Below are 17,046 nucleotides of genomic sequence, written 5' to 3'. Positions count from 1 at the left end.
TTATTACTACCTCTGAGGGTTTAGAGCTTGAGGTTGTCACCTCATACAAGTACTTGGGAGTATGGCTAGACACTGTCCTTCTCTCAGCACATATCAAAGCTGCAGGATATAGTTAAATCTAGACTTGGTTTCCTCAATCGTAATCACTCCTCTTTCACCCCAGCTGCCAAACTAACTCTGCTTCAGATGACCATCCTACTCATGCTAGATTACGGAGACATCATTTATAGATCGGCAGGTAAGGGTGTTCTCGAGCGGCTAGATGTTCTTTACCGTTTGGCCATCATATTTACTACCAATGCTCCTTATAGGACACATCACTGCACACTATACTCCTCTGTAAACTGGTCATCTCGCAAGACCCATTGGTTGATGCTTATTTATGAAACCCTCTTAGGCCTCACTCCCCCCTAGCTGAAATATCTACTGCAGCCCTTATCCTCCACATCCAATACCGGTTCTATCAGTCACATTCTCTTAAAGGTTCCCAAAGCACACACATCCCTGGATTGCTTGTCTTTTCAGTTCGCTGCAGCTCTCGACTGGAACGAGCTGCAAAAACCACTCAAACTGGACAGTTTTATCTCATTCTCTTCATTCAAAGACTCAATCATGATCACTCTTACTGACAGTTGTGGCTGTATCATATACAGGTTGAAGTCGGAAGTTTACATGCACCTTAGTCAAATACATTTAAACTCAGTTTTTCATACTTCCTAACATTTAATCCTAGTAAAAAGGCCCTGTCTTAGGTCAGTTAGGATCACCACTTTATTTTAAGAATGTGAAATGTCAGAATAATAGTAGAGGGAGTGATTTATTTCAGCTTTTATTTCCTTCTTCACATTCCCAGTGGGTCAGAAGTTTACATACACTCAATTAGTATTTGGTAGCATTGCCTTTAAATAGTTTAACTTGGGTCAAACGTTTCGGGTAGCCTTCCACAAGCTTCCCACAATAAGTTGGGTGAATTTTGGCCCATTCCTCCTGACAGAGCTGGTGTAACTGAGTCAGGTTTGTAGGCCTCCTTGCTCACACACACTTTTTCAGTTCTGCCTACACATTTTCTATAGGATTGAGGTCAGGCCTTTCTGATGGCCACTCCAATACCTTGACTTTGTTGTCCTTAAGCCATTTTGCCACAACTTTGGAAGTATGCTTGGAGTCATTGTCCAATTAGAAGACCCATTTGTGACCAAGCTTTAACTTCCTGATTGAGATGTTGCTTCAATATATCTACATCATTTTCCTACCTCATGATGCCATCTATTTTGTGACGTGCATAAGTCCCTCCAGCAGCAAAGCACCCCCACAACATGATGCTGCCAACCCCATGCTTCACAATTGGGATGGTGTTCTTTGGCTTGCAAGCCTCCCCCTTTTTCCTCCAAACATAATGATGGTCATTATGGCCAAACAGTTCTATTTCTGTTTCATCAGACCAGAGGATATTTCTCCAAAAGTACGATCTTTGTCCCCATGTGCAGTTGCAAACCGTAGTCTGGCTATTTTATGGCGGTTTTGGATTAGTGTCTTCTTCCTTGCTGAGCGGCCTTTCAGGTTATGTCGATATAGGACTCGTTTTACTGTGGATATAGATACTTTTGTACCCGTTTCCTCCAGCATCTTCACAAGGTCCTTTGCTGTTGTTCTGGGATTGATTTGCACTTTTCGCACCAAAGTACGTTGATCTCTAAGAGACAGAATGCATCTCCTTCCTGGGCGGTATGGCAGCTGCGTGGTCCCATGGTGTTTATACTAACGTACTATTGTTTGTACAGATGAGTGTGGTACCTTCAGGTGTTTGGAAATTGCTCCCAAGGATGAACCAGACTTGTGGAGGTCTACACATTTTTTTTCTGAGGTCTTGGCTGATTTCTTTTGATTTTCCCATGATGTCATGCAAAGAGGCACTGAGTTTGAAGGTAGGCCTTGAAATACATCCACAGGTACACCTCCAATTGACTCAAATTGTCAATTAGCCTATCAGAAGCTTCTAAAGCCATGACATCATTTTCTGTAATTTTCCAAGCTGTTTAACGGCACCGTCAACTTAGTGTATGTAAACTTCTGACCCACTGGAATTGTGATACAGTGAATTATAAGTTAAATAATCGTTGGAAAAATTACTTGTGTCATGCACAACGTAGATCTCCTAACCGACTTGCCAAAAATATAGTTTGTTAACAAGACATTTGTGGAGTGGTTGAAAAACTAGTTTTAATGACTCCAACCTAAGTGTATGCAGACTTCTGACTTCAACTGTAAAATATGGCGTATCATATAGAACATACTGTATCATATAGAACATACTGTATCATATAGAAATCGTCATATAGAGCACATCATATAGAACATATCATATAGAACATACTCTACCATATAGATGATATTATATAGAACATACTGTATCATATAGAACACATCATATGGAATATACTGTATCATGGGTCGGCAGGTAGCCTAATGGTTTGAGCTTTGGACTAGTAACCGAAAGGTTGCAAGATCGAATCCCCGAGCTGACGAGATAAAACATCTGTCGTTCTGCCCCAGAACCAAAACAGTTAACCCACTCTTCCTAGGCCGTCATTGAAAATAAGAATTTGTTCTTAACTGACTTACCTAGTTAAATAAAGGTTACATTAAAAAAATACCACGTTATAGAACCTACTGTATCATAGAGAACACATCATAAAACACATCATGTAGAACATATAATATAGAACACATCATATAGAACACACTGTATCATAGAGAACACATCATAAAACACATCATGTAGAACATATAATATAGAACACATCCTATAGAACACACTGTATTAAATAGAGCACATCATATAGAACACACTATCATATGAACAAATCATATAGAACACATATAGAACATACTGTATTATATAGAGCATATCATATAGAACATACATACTGTATCATATAGAACACACACAGAACATACTGTATTATATATATATAGAGCATATCGTATAAACAAATCATATAGAACAGACATACTTTATCATATATCATATAGAACACACCGTATTATATAGAGCATATCATATGAACAAATCATATAGAACATACATACTGTATCATATGAACAAATCATATAGAACATACATACTGTATCATATGAACACACTGTATTATATAGAGCATATCATATAGAACACACTGTATCATATAGAACACATCATATAGAACACACTGTATCATATAGAACACATCATATAGAACACACTGTATCATATAGAACACACTGTATCATATAGAACACATCATATAGAACACACTGTATCATATAGAACACATACTGTATCATATAGAACACATCATATAGAAAACATCATATAGAACATACTGTATCATATAGAACATACTGTATCATATAGAACACACTGTATCATATAGAACACATCATATAGAACACACTGTATCATATAGAACACACTGTATCATATAGAGCATATCATATAGAACACACTGTATCATATAGAACACATCATATAGAACACACTGTATCATATAGAACACACTGTATCATATAGAACACATCATATAGAACACACTGTATCATATAGACCATATCATACAGAACACACTGTATCATATAGAACACACTGTATCATATAGAACACATCATATAGAACACACTGTATCATATAGAGCAAATCATATAGAACACACTGTATCATATAGAGCATATCATATAGAACACACTGTATCATATAGACCATATCATACAGAACACACTGTATCATATAGAACACACTGTATCATATAGAGCATATCATATAGAACACACTATCATATAGAGCATATAATATAGAACACACTGTATCATATAGAACACATCATATAGAACATACTGTATCATATAGAACACACTGTATTATATAGAGCATATCATATAGAACATACTGTATCATATAGAACACACTGTATCATATAGAACACATCATATAGAACACACTGTATTGTATAAAACACATCATATAGAACACACTTTATTATATAGAGCATATCATATGAACAAATCACATAGAACATACTGTGTCATATAGAACATATTATATAGAACACACTGTATAATATAGAACATGCTGTATCATATTGTAGCATATAGAACATATCATATAGAACATGCTGTATCATATTGTAGCATATAGAACATATCATATAGAACATGCTGTATCATATAGAACATGTCATATAGAACATACTATCATATAGAACGTATCATATAGAACATACTGTATCATATAGAACATACTGTATTATAAAGAGCATACTGTATCATATAGAACATACTGTATTATGTAGAACATATAATATAGAATATAGAACATACTGTATTATAAAGAACATACTGTATCATATAGAACACACTGTATCATATAGAACATATCATATTGTAGCATATAGAACATATAGAACATACTGTATCATATAGAACACATCATTTATAACGTATCATATAGAACATACTGTATTATAAAGAGCATACTGTATCATTTAGAACATACTGTATTATATAGAACATACTGTATCATATAGAACATATCATATAGAATATAGAACATACTGTATTATAAAGAACATACTGTATCATATAGAACATATCATATAGAATATAGAACATACTGTATTATAAAGAACATACTGTATTATAAAGAACTTACTGTATCATTTAGAACAATGTATTATATAGAAGACATCATATAGAACATACTGTATCACATAGAACACACTGTATCATATATAATATATTATACAGTATGTTCTATATCATTTAGAACATACTGTATTATATAGAACACATCATATAGAACATACCGTATCATATTGAACATATCATGTAGAACATGTCATATAGAGGTTATTTTTGTTTGGCATACATTTTTAAGTGAAAAATAGCCAGCGTAATTCTGTTGACATGGACTTGCCCATTGCCAAGAGTATCAGCTCATGTGGTTCAGAATGAAAATAAGCGTGTCAAGAGCATAGAGGTCATTTGGAATCAATTGACTCTTTGGATCTGGTTCTATAACTCGTCTAGCAAACCACATGATGGTACAGAAGGACAGAACAGATGTTGGAGTAGACAGTAGTAGAGGTGGTATAGAAGGACGGAACATATGTTGGAGTAGAGGTGGTACAGAAGGACAGAACAGATGTTGGAGTAGACAGTAGTAGAGGTGGTATAGAAGGACGGAACAGATGTTGGAGTAGAGGTGGTACAGAAGGACAGAACAGATGTTGGAGTAGAGAGGGTATAGAAGGACGGAACAGATGTTGGAGTAGACAGTAGTAGAGATGGTATAGAAGGACGGAACAGATGTTGGAGTAGACAGTAGTAGAGATGGTATAGAAGGACGGAACAGATGTTGGAGTAGACAGTAGTAGAGATGGTATAGAAGGACGGAACAGATGTTGGAGTAGACAGTAGTAGAGATGGTATAGAAGGACGGAACAGATGTTGGAGTAGACAGTAGTAGAGGTGGTACAGAAGGACAGAACAGATGTTGGAGTAGAGAGGGTATAGAAGGACGGAACAGATGTTGGAGTAGACAGTAGTAGAGATGGTATAGAAGGACGGAACAGATGTTGGAGTAGACAGTAGTAGAGATGGTATAGAAGGACGGAACAGATAGAGCATAGAGGTCATTTGGAATCAATTGACTCTTTGGATCTGGTTCTATAACTCGTCTAGCAAACCACATGATGGTACAGAAGGACAGAACAGATGTTGGAGTAGACAGTAGTAGAGGTGGTATAGAAGGACGGAACATATGTTGGAGTAGAGGTGGTACAGAAGGACAGAACAGATGTTGGAGTAGACAGTAGTAGAGGTGGTATAGAAGGACGGAACAGATGTTGGAGTAGAGGTGGTACAGAAGGACAGAACAGATGTTGGAGTAGAGAGGGTATAGAAGGACGGAACAGATGTTGGAGTAGACAGTAGTAGAGATGGTATAGAAGGACGGAACAGATGTTGGAGTAGACAGTAGTAGAGATGGTATAGAAGGACGGAACAGATGTTGGAGTAGACAGTAGTAGAGATGGTATAGAAGGACGGAACAGATGTTGGAGTAGACAGTAGTAGAGATGGTATAGAAGGACGGAACAGATGTTGGAGTAGACAGTAGTAGAGGTGGTACAGAAGGACAGAACAGATGTTGGAGTAGAGAGGGTATAGAAGGACGGAACAGATGTTGGAGTAGACAGTAGTAGAGATGGTATAGAAGGACGGAACAGATGTTGGAGTAGACAGTAGTAGAGATGGTATAGAAGGACGGAACAGATGTTGGAGTAGACAGTAGTAGAGATGGTATAGAAGGACAGAACAGATGTCTGAGTAGAGATGGTATAGAAGGACGGATGTTCTACTGAACGGTGGCTCAGTGGCCATAGGATCGTGTGTGTGTGTGTGTGTGTGTGTGTGTGTGTGTGTGTGTGTGTGTGTGTGTGTGTGTGTGTGTGTGTGTGTGTGTGGAACCATGGCTGGCAGGGGATATGGAATGGTTAAGCACATGACAGCTTGTGTATGTGGTGTAAAGGCATGGCAGCTGCTGGTTGTATGCCCTGGGTGTCTCAGTAGGGTTGGGAAGCATGTGTGTGTGGTGGTAGACCCTGGGTTCCCAGAGGGAGGAAGTTCCTGAGCAACTAGAGGAGAGCAGGAGACATGAGTAGGAGGAACACACTGCTGTGTTTGTTCTCTCACTCTACAGGAATCTGCCCCCCTCCTCCTCCACCTCCCCCACCTCCCCTTTAGATGGCAGGGGTGCATTGGGAATCTGTGGGAGAAGGGTTGGGTGGGTGAACTGGGAAGGAAGGGGGAGAGGGTGCTGGGCCGGTTGGGGAGAGGGGACATGTCTTTAGGTAAAGGGGTTGGGATAGGAGCAGGAAGAATGAGCAGGGGGCTGGGGGTCAGGAGAAATGTGTTTAGTGGATAAGTCAGGGTGAATAACAAGGGAGGGAGAAAGGGGGAGAATTCTCTGGTGTAATCCCTCTCCAAACACAGGGGCTCCCCAGTCCCAACACAGGGATCTATAGGAGGCTGTAGAATATATTATATATCAGCGGTCCCCAGCCAGGGATCTATAGGAGGCTGCATCAAATGATCTGGCCTCCACAATCACCTGACCTAAACCCAATTGAGATGGTTTGGGATGAGTTGGACCGCAGAGTGGAGGAAAAGCAGCCAATAAGTGCTCGGCATATGTGGGAACTCCTTGTTGGAAAAGCATTCCAGGTGAAGCTGGTTGAGAGAATGCCAAGAGTGTGCAAAGCTATCATCAAGGCAAAGGGTGGCTACTTTGAAGAATCTCAAATATAAAATATATTTTGAATTGGTTAACACTTTTTTGGTTACTACATGATTCCATATGTGTTATTTCATGGTTTTGATGTCTTCACTATTATTCTACAATGTAGAAAATAGTACAAATTAAGAAAAACCCTTGAATGAGTAGGTGTTTCCAAACTTTTGACTGGTACTGTATCAAATTGTATTTGTCACATGTGCCGAATACAACAGGAATACAACTGTGAAGTGCTTACTTATACAAGCCCTTATCCAACAGTGCAGTTCAATAAATAGTTAAGAAAATATTTACTAAATAAAGTAAAAGTGACACAGTAGAATTACATAACAATAACGAGGCTATATACAGGGGTCCCGCTACTGAGTAAATGTGCAGGGGTGCAGGTTAGTCAAGGTAATTTGTACATGTAGGTTGCATAGGTGTGTATGTCAACAGGCTAAAGAGCACAGCTGGGGAGAACTGTGTTATGGAGTAGGACCAGAACTGTGTCATGGAGTAGGACCAGAACTGTGTCATGGAGTAGGACCAGAACTGTGTCATGGAGTAGGACCAGAACTGTGTCATGGGGTAGGACCAGAACTGTGTCATGGGGTAGGACCAGAACTGTGTCATGGGGTAGGACCAGAACTGTGTCATGGAGTAGGACCAGAACTGTGTCATGGAGTAGGACCAGAACTGTGTCATGGAGTAGGACCAGAACTGTGTCATGGGGTAGGACCAGAACTGTGTCATGGGGTAGGACCAGAACTGTGTCATGGGGTAGGACCAGAACTGTGTCATGGGGTAGGACCAGAACTGTGTCATGGAGTAGGACCAGAACTGTGTCATGGGGTAGATCCTGAACTGTGTCATGGGGTAGGACCTGAACTGTGTCATGGTGAGGACCTGAACTGTGTCATGGAGTAGGACCAGAACTGTGTCATGGAGTAGGACCAGAACTGTGTCATGGGGTAGGACCAGAACTGTGTCATGGGGTAGGACCAGAACTGTGTCATGGGGTAGGACCAGAACTGTGTCATGGGGTAGGACCAGAACTGTGTCATGGGGTAGATCCAGAACTGTGTCATGGAGTAGGACCAGAACTGTGTCATGGAGTAGGACCAGAACTGTGTCATGGAGTAGGACCAGAACTGTGTCATGGAGTAGGACCAGAACTGTGTCATGGGGTAGGACCAGAACTGTGTCATGGGGTAGGACCAGAACTGTGTCATGGGGTAGGACCAGAACTGTGTCATGGAGTAGGACCAGAACTGTGTCATGGAGTAGATCCAGAACTGTGTCATGGGGTAGATCCAGAACTGTGTCATGGAGTAGGACCAGAACTGTGTCATGGGGTAGATCCAGAACTGTGTCATGGAGTAGGACCAGAACTGTGTCATGGGGTAGATCCAGAACTGTGTCATGGGGTAGATCCAGAACTGTGTCATGGAGTAGGACCAGAACTGTGTCATGGGGTAGGACCAGAACTGTGTCATGGGGTAGGACCAGAACTGTGTCATGGAGTAGGACCAGAACTGTGTCATGGAGTAGGACCAGAACTGTGTCATGGAGTAGGACCAGAACTGTGTCATGGGGTAGGACCAGAACTGTGTCATGGGGTAGGACCAGAACTGTGTCATGGGGTAGGACCAGAACTGTGTCATGGGGTAGGACCAGAACTGTGTCATGGGGTAGGACCAGAACTGTGGCATGGGGTAGGACCAGAACTGTGTCATGGGGTAGTACCAGAACTGTGTCATGGGGTAGATCCTGAACTGTGTCATGGGGTAGATCCTGAACTGTGTCATGGCGTAGGACCAGAACTGTGTCATGGGGTAGATCCTGAACTGTGTCATGGGGTAGGACCTGAACTGTGTCATGGTGAGGACCTGAACTGTGTCATGGGGTAGATCCTGAACTGTGTCATGGGGTAGATCCAGAACTGTGTCATGGGGTAGATGCAGAACTGTGTCATGGGGTAGATCCTGAACTGTGTCATGGGGTAGATCCTGAACTGTGTCATGGGGTAGATCCTGAACTGTGTCATGGGGTAGATCCTGAACTGTGTCATGGGGTAGATCCAGAACTGTGTCATGGGGTAGATCCAGAACTGTGTCATGGGGTAGATCCAGAACTGTGTCATGGGGTAGATCCAGAACTGTGTCATGGGGTAGATCCAGAACTGTGTCATGGGGTAGGACCAGAACTGTGTCACGGAGTAGGACCAGAACTGTGTCACTGGGTAGGACCAGAACTGTGTCATGGAGTAGGACCAGAACTGTGTCATGGGGTAGGACCAGAACTGTGTCATGGGGTAGGACCAGAACTGTGTCATGGGGTAGGACCAGAACTGTGTCATGGGGTAGGACCAGAACTGTGTCATGGGGTAGGACCAGAACTGTGTCATGGGGTAGGACCTGAACTGTGTCATGGGGTAGATCCTGAACTGTGTCATGGCGTAGGACCAGAACTGTGTCATGGGGTAGATCCTGAACTGTGTCATGGGGTAGGACCTGAACTGTGTCATGGGGTAGATCCAGAACTGTGTCATGGGGTAGATCCTGAACTGTGTCATGGGGTAGATCCTGAACTGTGTCATGGGGTAGATCCAGAACTGTGTCATGGGGTAGATCCTGAACTGTGTCATGGGGTAGATCCTGAACTGTGTCATGGGGTAGATCCAGAACTGTGTCATGGGGTAGATCCTGAACTGTGTCATGGGGTAGATCCAGAACTGTGTCATGGGGTAGATCCAGAACTGTGTCATGGGGTAGATCCAGAACTGTGTCATGGGGTAGGACCAGAACTGTGTCATGGGGTAGATCCAGAACTGTGTCATGGGGTAGGACCAGAACTGTGTCATGGGGTAGGACCAGAACTGTGTCATGGAGTAGGACCAGAACTGTGTCATGGGGTAGGACCAGAACTGTGTCATGGGGTAGGACCAGAACTGTGTCATGGGGTAGGACCAGAACTGTGTCATGGAGTAGGACCAGAACTGTGTCATGGGGTAGGACCAGAACTGTGTCATGGGGTAGGACCAGAACTGTGTCATGGGGTAGGACCAGAACTGTGTCATGGGGTAGGACCAGAACTGTGTCATGGGGTAGATCCTGAACTGTGTCATGGGGTAGATCCTGAACTGTGTCATGGGGTAGATCCTGAACTGTGTCATGGGGTAGGTCCAGAACTGTGTCATGGGGTAGATCCTGAACTGTGTCATGGTGAGGACCTGAACTGTGTCATGGGGTAGATCCTGAACTGTGTCATGGGGTAGATCCTGAACTGTGTCATGGGGTGAACCCAGAACTGTGTCATGGGGTAGATCCAGAACTGTGTCATGGGGTAGATCCTGAACTGTGTCATGGGGTAGATCCAGAACTGTGTCATGGGGTAGATCCTGAATTGTGTCATGGGGTAGATCCTGAACTGTGTCATGGGGTAGATCCTGAAGTTTTCCCTTAATGAAAGATTCCCATGTGTCAAATAGTGTGTTTAAAGTTGGAATGGGTTCCCATTTGTCAGTTCTGATTAACTTGAAGAGAAAGGAGTGAAGGGCTACTTCATACTCTTTCCATAGCCAACATAGTCACATTAAAACACACCTTCACACTTATGGTTATTTCACACTCAGAATACTTTAAAACACACTGCATCTTGAAACGCGTCTTGAAACGCACATAAAGTACTCTGCCTCACACCTATGCAACTTTTTTTATGCCAGCACACCTTTGCACTGCTTGAGTAAACAGCAGGGATGTTAGCTCAGCCACTGAAGTTTAGGGACCAACCAGAAACTGATGTGTGTCCCAAATAGCACCGTATGGACCCTGATGTACTACATGTGCGCTATATAGGGAATAGGGTACCATTTGAGTCAGAGAGAGAATGTGACTGTGGTTAATATCACCGGTCTGTTCAGAGCCTATAAAACAGATCAGCAGTGAGGCCCTACAACACAAAGAGTTCCAGTGTTCAGCTGCACATTAACAGGACCAAACACACTGGCCCAATTTGCTCAGTAACTAACGTCACAGATGTTGGACCACCGTTTCTAACCAGCTCTTTTTGTGTTGACATAAAAAGATTCTACCTCCCAGGCTGCTCCAGCAGTGTGTCCCAAATGGCACCCTATTCCCTTTATAGTGCACTACTTTTGACCAGGACCATAGGGATGCCATTTGGGACAGCCCAGAAGATGACTGTTCAAAGACTGCGTTGTGCCAAAGGCCCAATGTGTGTCTACAGTCTACTAACCACCTGCACAACATTTGACTAAAAGTCTTGTTGTCCAAGTGTGACAACCTACCTATCATTTTAACTGTTGGCTCAGACTGTTGTAGCTCTCATAGGCTTTAGGTCAACAAGGTTGAGCCACTCAACAGACAATTTTAGGAGCATCCGTTAAGAGCAGCAGCTGGGTTGTTCTACTAATTTGTAGATCATGTGGATGTGACAGACTCTTCAGTTGTTTTACTGTTAGGAAACCCAGATGGTTTGAAGAGTAGTGGGATCTATAGAGGGACAGGGCTCTGATTGGTGTCTGAGGTTCGATGGAATGGAGCTTTCAAACAGTCAGTCTGGCTCATGCAGGGTTTATGGAGTAGTATGAAGTTGCTACAAGACACTGATCTAAGGTCTGTTTTGTGTTTCTCCTCACTAATGGTTAAAGTTAGAATTTATGGTGGGTAAGCTGATCCTAGATCTGTGACTATGGGCAATATCTACCTAGAGCATTTAAAGGATGCCTGCTGTGTTTATTTGGGCCTGTTAAAACCCTATGAGAGAGCAGCCATTTCTCTTCAGGCCCTATCTTGCTGAGTGAACACAATCTCAAGGCTAACCTTGTCTCTGTATAAGTGGGAGGGTTTCTCTGAAGAAATGAGAGAAATGGAACCACACTGAGTCACAGCTTTACTCTCTGAGTCTTTCAAATGTGGAAACTTCTTCTAGGAATCCTTCTACAGTGTTCATAATAAAGTTGGTGGAAAAGGACTTGAGGGAAGGATGAAAGTTACTGTAGAATGAAGGGATTGGAAGCCTTCACCTGCACGGTAAAGCAACTTTTAAACAACTAGAGTAGAACCATGGTATTTTGAAATGTTTATACAAGATGTTATCACTTTTGTCGTGTGTGTGTGTGTGTGTGTGGGTGCGTGCATGTGCGTTGTTTCAACAGCCTGTCAGAGAATGTACAGTGCCTTCAGAAAGTATTCATACCCCTTATTCCACATTTTATTACAGCCTGAATTCAGAAAGGATTTAAAAAAAATAAATGTATATCACCCATCTCCACACAATACCCCATAATGAAAAATTATTTCAATTTTATGTGGGAATAGTCACTGTATTCTTGCTAACTCCCCAGTCCTTAACGATTACAAGCATAGCCATAACACACATAATGTTGCAGCCACCACTATGCTTGAAAATATGGAGAGTGGTACTCAGTAATGTGTTGTATTGGATTTGCCCCAAACATAACACTTTGTATTAGGACAAAAAGTGAATTGCTTTTTTTTTCAGTATTACTTTAGTGCCTTGTTGCAAACAGGATGCATCTTTTGGAGTCATTGTATTCTGTACAGGCTTTCTTCCGGTCACTCTGTCAATTAGGTTAGTATTGTGGAGTAACTCCAATGTTGATCCATCTTCAGTTTTTTCCTATGACAGCCATTAAACTTGTAACTGTTTTAAAGCCCCCATTGTCCTCATGGTGAAATCCCTTTGTTTGCCTGGCATGGCCTGGCTCTGCCTGGTAGGCTATTTGTTTGTGTGTGTGTGTGTGTCACATGCCTGTGGTGTCCTGTGTAGGTTTCTGGCAGGAATGCCCCGGCGTCTCCCAGGGCACAGAAGAAAAAGAGGGCATGCCTCTGGGTCGAGGCAGGGATGAGACAACTGAATCATAAAAGAAGGGGGATGAGGGACAGGATGGAGGGAGGATGACTGAGGGGAGGGAGGGAAGAATAAATGACAGTAGGAAGGGGTAAAGGACAATAAGGAGAGAGAGGGAGGAGGAAATGAAAGAGGAACCATGGTTGAATCAAGCAGGGTAAAGTAGAGAAATAGAGAAAGCCATGGTTGAGGCGAGCAGGGTAAAGGAGAGCGAGAAAGCCATGGTTGAGGCTAGCAGGGTAAAGGAGAGCGAGAAAGCCATGGTTGAGGCTAGCAGGGTAAAGGAGAGAGAGAGAGAGAAAGCCATGGTTGAGGGGAGCAGGGTAAAGGAGAGAGAGAGAGAGAGAGAGAGAGAAAGCCATGGTTGAGGCTAGCAGGGTAAAGGGGAGAGAGAGAGAGAGAGAGAGAAAGCCATGGTTGAGGCTAGCAGGGTAAAGGAGAGAGCGAGAGAGAGAGAAAGCCATGGTTGAGGCTAGCATGGTAAAGGAGAGAGAGAGAGAGAAAGCCATGGTTGAGGCTAGCAGGGTAAATGAGAGAGAGAGAGAGAAAGCCATGGTTGAGGCTAGCAGGGTAAAGGAGAGAGAGAGAGAGAGAGAAAGCCATGGTTGAGGCTAGCAGGGTAAAGGAGAGAGAGAGAGAGAGAGAAAGCCATGGTTGAGGCTAGCAGGGTAAAGGAGAGCGAGAGAGAGAAAGCCATGGTTGAGGCTAGCATGGTAAAGGAGAGGGAGAGAGAAAGCCATGGTTGAGGCTAGCAGGGTAAAGGAGAGAGAGAGAGAAAGCCATGGTTGAGGCTAGCAGGGTAAAGGAGAGAGAGAGAGAGAGAAAGCCATGGTTGAGGCTAGCAGGGTAAAGGAGAGAGAGAGAGAGCGAAAGCCATGGTTGAGGCTAGCAGGGTAAAGGAGAGAGAGAAAGCCATGGTTGAGGCTAGCAGGGTAAAGGAGAGAGGGAGAGAGAAAGCCATGGTTGAGGTGAGCAGGGTAAAGGAGAGAGAGAGAGAGAGAGAGAGAGAGAGAAAGCCATGGTTGAGGCTAGCAGGGTAAAGGAGAGAGAGAGAGAGAGAGAAAGCCATGGTTGAGGCTAGCAGGGTAAAGGAGAGAGAGAGAGAGCGAAAGCCATGGTTGAGGCTAGCAGGGTAAAGGAGAGAGAGAAAGCCATGGTTGAGGCTAGCAGGGTAAAGGAGAGAGAGAGAGCGAAAGCCATGGTTGAGGCTAGCAGGGTAAAGGAGAGAGAGAGAGAGAGAGCCATGGTTGAGGCTAGCAGGGTAAAGGAGAGAGAGAAAGCCATGGTTGAGACTAGCAGGGTAAAGGAGAGAGAGAGAGAGAGAAAGCCATGGTTGAGGAGAGCAGGGTAAAGGAGAGAGAGAGAGAGAGAAAGCCATGGTTGAGGCTAGCAGGGTAAAGGAGAGAGAGAGAGAGAAAGCCATGGTTGAGGTGAGCAGGGTAAAGGAGAGAGAGAGAGAAAGCCATGGTTGAGGCTAGCAGGGTAAAGCAGAGAGAGAGAGAAAAAGCCATGGTTGAGGCTAGCAGGGTAAAGGAGAGCGAGAAAGCCATGGTTGAGGCTAGCAGGGTAAAGGAGAGCGAGAAAGCCATGGTTGAGGCTAGCAGGGTAAAGGAGAGAGAGAGAGAGAAAGCCATGGTTGAGGCTAGCAGGGTAAAGGAGAGAGAGAGAGAGAAAGCCATGGTTGAGGCTAGCAGGGTAAAGGAGAGAGAGAGAGAGAAAGCCATGGCTGAGGCTAGCAGGGTAAAGGAGAGAGAGAGAGAGAGAAAGCCATGGTTGAGGCTAGCAGGGTAAAGGAGAGAGAGAGAGAGAAAGCCATGGTTGAGGCTAGCAGGGTAAAGGAGAGAGAGAGAGAGAAAGCCATGGTTGAGGCTAGCAGGGTAAAGGAGAGAGAGAGATAGAAAGCCATGGTTGAGGCTAGCAGGGTAAATGAGAGAGAGAGAGAGAAAGCCATGGTTGAGGCTAGCATGGTAAAGGAGAGAGAGAGAGAGAGAGAAAGCCATGGTTGAGGCTAGCAGGGTAAAGGAGAGAGAGAGAGAGAGAGAGAGAGAGAGAGAGAGAGAGAGAAAGCCATGGTTGAGGCTAGCAGGGTAAAGGAGAGAGAGAGAGAGCCATGGTTGAGGCTAGCAGGGTAAAGGAGAGAGGGAGAGAGAAAGCCATGGTTGAGGCGAGCATGGTAAAGGGGAGAGAGAGAGAGAAAGCCATGGTTGAGGCTAGCATGGTAAAGGAGAGAGAGAGAAAGCCATGGTTGAGGCTAGCAGGGTAAAGGAGAGAGAGAGAGAAAGCCATGGTTGAGGCTAGCAGGGTAAAGGAGAGAGAGAAAGCCATGGTTGAGGCTAGCAGGGTAAAGGAGAGAGAGAGAGAAAGCCATGGTTGAGGCTAGCAGGGTAAAGGAGAGAGAGAGAGAAAGCCATGGTTGAGGCTAGCAGGGTAAAGGAGAGAGAGAGAGAGAAAGCCATGGTTGAGGCTAGCAGGGTAAAGGAGAGAGAGAGAGAGAAAGCCATGGTTGAGGTGAGCAGGGTAAAGGAGAGAGAGAGAGAGAAAGCCATGGTTGAGGCTAGCAGGGTAACAGAGAGAGAGAGAGAGAAAGCCATGGTTGAGGCTAGCAGGGTAAAGGAGAGAGAGAGAGAGAGAAAGCCATTGTTGAGGTGAGCAGGGTAAAGGCTAGATAGAGAGAAAGGGGCCAGTGTTGTCTGACTTAGAATAGTCTGGTTATTGTTTGATCCATGAATCAGCATGTCTAGGACATGGTTGTGCAAGCCACATTTCTCCTCTCTCACCCCCTCTCCTCCCTCTCTCTCTAAAAGGTTGAAAAATATAGCCATTTCAAGTGTTCTATTATCAGCTATGTACAGTGTTTTAGCAATGTGCAAATAGCTGTAGTACGATTTGTGGGGGAAGATAAACAGATAGATATTGGCGGTATTTATAGTGTTGTTTGTGCTCCAGTAGTTGCCCTTTCCTCATTGCAACAGGCCATAGATCGTGCTGTTGTGATTGCACATTGTGGTATTTAACCAAACAGATATGGGAATTTATTAGTGTTTGATTTGTTTTCAAATTCTTTGTGGATCTGTGGGAAGTGTGTCTGTAATGTGGTCATACATTTGGTAGGAGGTCAGGAAGTGCAGCTCAGTTTCCACCTCATTTTGTGGACAGTGGGCACATATCCTGTCTTCTCTTGAGAGCCAGGTCTGCCTACGGCGACCTCTCTCAAGAGCAAGGCTATGCTCACTGAGTCTGTACATCAAGGATTTTTTAAGTGTGTGTCAGTCACAGTGGTCAGGTATTCTGCCACTGTGTACTGTCTGTTTAGGGCCAAATAGCATTCACGTTTTCTTTGTTATTTTAGTTGACCCTTTCCAGTTTGTCAAATAGTTGTCTTTTTGTTTTCTCATGATTTGGTTGGGTGTAATTATGTTGCTGTCCTGGGGCTCTGTGGGGTCTGTTTGTTTTTGTGAGCCCTAGAACTGAGCCCCAAAACCAGATGGCTGAGTGGACTGTTCTCTAGGTTCATCTCTCTGTAGGTGATGGCTTTGTTATGGAAGGTTTGGGACTTTCTTCCTGGTTGTAGAATTTAACGACTTTTCTGGATTTTGATAACAAGGGGGCATAGAGTCCTAATTCTGTACACAAAGTATATTTTTTGTATATTCTCCATGTAGTCTCAATTGGGTGTTTTTCCTATTTTGTGAATTATTGGTTGGTGAGCGGACCCCAGACCTCACAACCATAAAGGGCAATGGGTTCTATAACTGATTGAAGTCATTTTTTTGCCAGTTCCTAATTGGGATGTCGAGTTTTATGTTCCTTGTGATGGCATAGAAGAAGGCCCTTCTTGCCTT

The 17,046-nt window shown here is 43.6% G+C and overlaps 1 protein-coding gene across 8 annotated transcripts in view; it reads left to right on the top strand.

Moving 5' to 3' along the window:
• The window catches only part of LOC110503025 (beta-1,3-N-acetylglucosaminyltransferase radical fringe), a 38,654-nt gene that overhangs the window by 3,260 nt on the left and 18,348 nt on the right, over positions 1-17,046 (top strand). Inside the window, exon 1 of one of the 8 annotated variants that reach the window (XM_090217492.1) lies at positions 12,222-12,363. The exons of the other annotated variants lie outside the window; for them this stretch is intronic. Within the exon in view, the coding sequence (XP_090073618.1) occupies positions 12,334-12,363 (30 nt within the window). The 5' untranslated portion in view covers positions 12,222-12,333. Of the gene's footprint in view, positions 1-12,221; positions 12,364-17,046 lie in introns of those variants that run through there. 8 annotated transcript variants of the gene reach the window in all.

Source organism: Oncorhynchus mykiss, chromosome 23, assembly GCF_057628025.1.
Source record: "Oncorhynchus mykiss isolate SJ-2025 chromosome 23, ASM5762802v1, whole genome shotgun sequence".
NCBI classification, from domain to species: Eukaryota; Metazoa; Chordata; class Actinopteri; order Salmoniformes; family Salmonidae; genus Oncorhynchus; species Oncorhynchus mykiss.
Note: the sequence above shows the minus strand (reverse complement) of the source record. Positions and strands in the feature narration are given on the sequence as shown.